The sequence below is a fragment of the Panicum virgatum genome, chromosome 3K, assembly GCF_016808335.1.
Source record: "Panicum virgatum strain AP13 chromosome 3K, P.virgatum_v5, whole genome shotgun sequence".
Lineage (NCBI taxonomy): Eukaryota > Viridiplantae > Streptophyta > Magnoliopsida > Poales > Poaceae > Panicum > Panicum virgatum.
The window spans coordinates 36,766,985-36,771,364 of record NC_053138.1 but is presented as its reverse complement, the minus strand read 5'-3'; the positions used below and the strand labels follow the sequence as shown (position 1 = coordinate 36,771,364).

At 52.5% G+C, this 4,380-nt stretch overlaps 1 protein-coding gene across 1 annotated transcript; it reads right to left on the bottom strand.

Moving 5' to 3' along the window:
* Positions 1–293: 293 nt before the first annotated feature.
* Positions 294–3,820, bottom strand: LOC120699130 (trans-cinnamate 4-monooxygenase). The gene is made up of 3 exons (XM_039982999.1): positions 2,925–3,820; positions 1,667–1,788; positions 294–1,149 (listed from the first exon to the last, which is right to left on the bottom strand). Exons 1-3 carry the CDS (start codon positions 3,707–3,709, stop codon positions 551–553), a joined length of 1,506 nt encoding a protein of 501 aa, XP_039838933.1. The 5' UTR covers positions 3,710–3,820; the 3' UTR covers positions 294–550.
* Between the last annotated feature and the right edge of the window lie 560 nt (positions 3,821–4,380).

Below are 4,380 nucleotides of genomic sequence, written 5' to 3'. Positions count from 1 at the left end.
TATGTAGAATTGTTTTGGTTGCCACCAGATTCTTTTGGTTGGGCAGAGTGAACAAATTCACATCATCAGCATAAAGAAATCTTCAATATCAACTTATCTGCCCACTATCAACTGACATGAGCTATGGATTCGTTACAGCTTTATACAAGTGCGTGTTGTAAAATTTGTTGTTATGTTTTCTCTGTTTCGATGACTGATTTTTTTTATTTGCGCTCAGTTCCTACACCAGAACTTAGGTTATTTCAAAACTAAAAATGGCCCTTTAATGAAATTTCTGCCATGTTCACCAGAGATTGGGTCTGAATTCAAGTTTAAAGCACTATAAATTATGGATAAGTTTGCGAGAACATAACCAAGTGAATCTACAACACCTCACGTACCTCAGCCACATACCCCCCCCCCCCCCCCCCCCCCCCCGCATCACTCAACACCCAACACGAACAAGAATATGCGTATCCTCTTAGTACAAAAAACACAAGAAAAATAAAAGAACCAAAATACATAGTGCTTGTTCGATGGCCTCTGCTCTGGAACGCGCGTTTCCGGGACTCTAGGCCTCGAGCGGCTTGCAGACAATGGTGGCGTGCTTGGCGATCTGGTTGCTGAACTGCCCGGGCTTCTCGGTGGTGTCGACCTTGTCCTGCCCCGGCGGCGGCAGCAGCTGGAAGTTCTGTACCAGCCTGCCCAGCGTGATGCCGATGATGGGCAGCGCGAGGATGATCCCGGGGCAGCTCCGCCGGCCGACGCCGAAGGGCACGAACCGGAAGTCGTTGCCGTGGGCCTCCACGGCCTTCTCCTCCTCCAGGAACCTCTCGGGGCGGAATTCCTCGGGCTTCACCCACCGCTTGGGGTCGTTGGCGAGGAACCACGCGTTGACGAGGATCTTAGACTCGGCGGGGATGTCGTAGCCGTGGAGCTTGCCGTCGTTGAGGTTCATGTGCGGGACCAGCAGCGGGATGGCCATGCGGAGGCGGAGGGTCTCCTTGACCACGGCCTGCAGGTAGGGCAGGCGCTCCAGGTCCGGCTCCGTCACCGCCACGCCGGCACCCAACACGGAGGTGATCTCCTCCCGGAGCTTGGACTGGATCGTTGGGTGGTTCACCAGCTCAGCGATGCCCCACTCGATCGACCACAAGGTAGTCTCGATCGCTGCAAATGTGCAAGAAAGTTTCTTCAGTGTGCTCGCTGATATCACATGACCACAAGGTATCATCTCGTGCTTTTTTTTTTGAAAACTAGGCAGCAGCACTGCCGATGCACCGACTGTTGGTGGTAGTTTGACTTGTAACAAAGAGCTAGAAAACACAAGTCGTGGCGTGATCACATGGCAGCAGTTCCAACAACCATTTCAATATGGTCCATACCCGTATTTTGGAACGGAACAGTGATCCACGACATCATGACGACCCATAGGCAGGCTATTTTAATGTTTTCTTCTTGGACCCTACATGTATCTAATGCAAGTGGGCTAGTAGCCATGTGATACGTTGTGAAAAAAAACTAATTCTTTTCTTCAAGGGCAGAGCGTCCCCTGCTTCGTTTTGAGAAACAGAGCATATTCTGTTTCCGAAAAGTCTGTTAAGGCAGCTATAGAATGTATTGAGCAGAGATTCTGAATTTGCATGGGAAACTGGGAATAAGAAGAGTTGTTGAATGTAATTATTACCTGCCACGTTGATGTTCTCAACGATGTAGAGGACGTTGTCGTGGTTGATCTCGCCCTTCCTCTCGGCCTCGAGGATGTGGTCCATGGCGCACCGGATCTCGCCAGTCTGCGCCATCACCTTCCTGCGCGCGCACCCATGTCAGTAAGGTTTGTCCCAACCGAACAAAGTGAATCAGAAGCATCCTTGCGGCCGTGCAGCTGGAGCTACAAGTCAACAAGATCGCAAGAATTTCATAGATCTTCTATAACGTTGGCAAGGCGTATCATCTGGCTGCACGTTCGCTCGTGCGCGGGCACCATGCGTTCATCGACCTAACCCAACTTGGGGATCAAAACAACAAATAAACTACTCCACTATTGGCATGCCGAAGTCCTACCCACCATGAGGCAAAGTGCAAGCCAGATGATCATATAACCCCTTTTTATGCAGAGAGCACAGGCTCATAAGCCGGGCTCTTTTTTTTTGACAGATTAATCCGGGCTCTTTTTTCCATCACTCTATTCATTCATGTCGCTTTCAGTGTAGTATGTGTGTGTGGCTAACCAGAACCATTGCCCTGACCCTAAGCTTTCAGAAATAGGCTTGCCGGGAAAGCAAAGCAAGCCAAATATAGGAAAACCCGTTTCCGTAAGCAACTTGGCCAGCAGTCAAGAGGCGAGTGATGACTAGTGCGGTTCACCTACTACTCATCATGCGGTTTTTTTCCTATCCTCAAAACCTACCACACCCCCTTGTGTTATCTACTGGACGTACGCTTTTTTCCTCCACCCGAAAATGATATCTTGTTTGCTAATCCTGACCCAATCAGCTGCATCGATCCAGGTCCCATGCTACAGGCCTAAACCCAGCGCACGCAACAATGACATGATGTAGTCACCTACTTTGGCTGCTGGCGTTGGAAATTTGAAAGCCAAAGCCATCGCACTAGTCAAAATCTTGCCAAACGGCCTGCCCGCTAGAGAAAATCGACTTGGCTTTTCTTTTCAAAAAAATCGCCTTGGCTGAATGTTGGTCCTTGTCGATATGCAGATGGCATTGATTTCGGAGCCAACGACTCCTGAAGCGCACCAGTCATTTTCCGCTTTTGCCAAAGGAAAAGGAAGGCTCGCTGTACGCGCCTAACATGCCGCATGTGCAGTCACAGATCCTATCCTACAGTCGTCCAGCTCACCGACGAAGCAAATCAATGGCCGATTGATTAATTAACTAACAAATGAATTGGGTTGTTAATGATTAGTGGCTGGCGGCCTAGCTTACTTGCGCTCCTGGACGAAGTTGTCCTCGAAGACCTTCATGCGCCGGGTCTTGAGGTCGTGGCATCGGTTGAGGTAGCCGCGGAGGAAGGGGCGGAGGACGGGGATGAAGTCGCCGTAGTTGTACTCGAAGCTCTGGGAGAGGCGGCTGCGCTCGGCGTTGAGCGCCTTGAGCTTGTTGAAGAGCGAGTCCTGCTCGCTCTCGAAGCGGCGGTCGAACATGATGCGGAACATGTCGTTGTACATCATGAGCTGGAGGCGTTTGCGGATGACGACGCCCTCGGCGGCGGCCCTGGGGTCCCTCCGCACGTCCTCCACCACGAGGCGGGCCTCCTCCTCCCACCCGGCGCGGTTCTGCACCACCACCTTGTTGGTGAAGAAGGGGACGGTCATGATGCGCCGCATCTTGCGCCAGTGGTCGCCGTAGACGGTGAACACCATGTCCTGGCCCTTGCCGGTGAAGATGTCGAAGACGACGTTGCGGGTGCGGGAGCCGAACTCCACGCCCTGCGTGTGGAGCACCTCCTTGGCGAGCTCGGGCGTGGACACCACCACCAGGTTGCGCACGCCCATGCGGAGGAGGAAGATGTCGCCGAACCGCTTCGCCAGGTCCATCAGGTTGCGGTGGTTCAGGTCGTCGCCGACCTGCAGCCAGTTGCCCACCACGGGGGCGCCGGCGGGGCCGGGGGGCAGGCGGAGCCGCTTCCCCGTCAGCTTCGCCACGGCGATGGCCAGCACCGCCGCCGCGAACAGGCCCAGAAGGGCCTTCTCCAGGAGGACGAGGTCCATCGCCCGGCGTCGGCGCTCAGCTCCTCCCTCCCTCCTCTCTGACCTCCGGGTTGGTATTAGCTGGGGTGTGTGGCTGTGCTCTGTTCTGCTTGATTTGATTTGAACTGGGGAGGGGAATGGCCGGGGGTTTTATAGCGTTTTGGAGGCCAAGACGAGTCCGATTTGGGGACACGAGTTTGTTTGCTTCGGCGAGGGAGGGGGGGTTGGTACGGTTCTGGTGGCGTTGGAGTGGGGGTGGGCCCCACCAAAAGAGGCAAAAAGTGTGGGCCATATTTTAGTTTCGGCACGGCAATGGGACATTATTGCAGGCAGCAGGGGGGAAGAGCCCAAGCGGCCAGCCCAACATCATGGTTGAGAGCGTGGAGGTAGGTGAAACCGTCCCGCACTGCTAAAATGCCACGTGAAATTGAAGGATAATAACTAGAAAAGCCTGAAATTTACTAGTTTGAACTTTGAAGTAGTGATGAATTCGCAGTAGTAAAATATTGTGAAGTGCATGTGGTGGGACAAGCTCCAAATTAGAACGAGATTTGCTACTTCTATGCCGTCCTAGATCTTAGTTATGCGAAAGTCATTTTCTACTCACCCTACGCACGCTTCCAAATTGAAAAAGAAATACCTTATTTTTTTTTTGAACGTCTACATTGAATTTTTCTATAAACATGGGATGT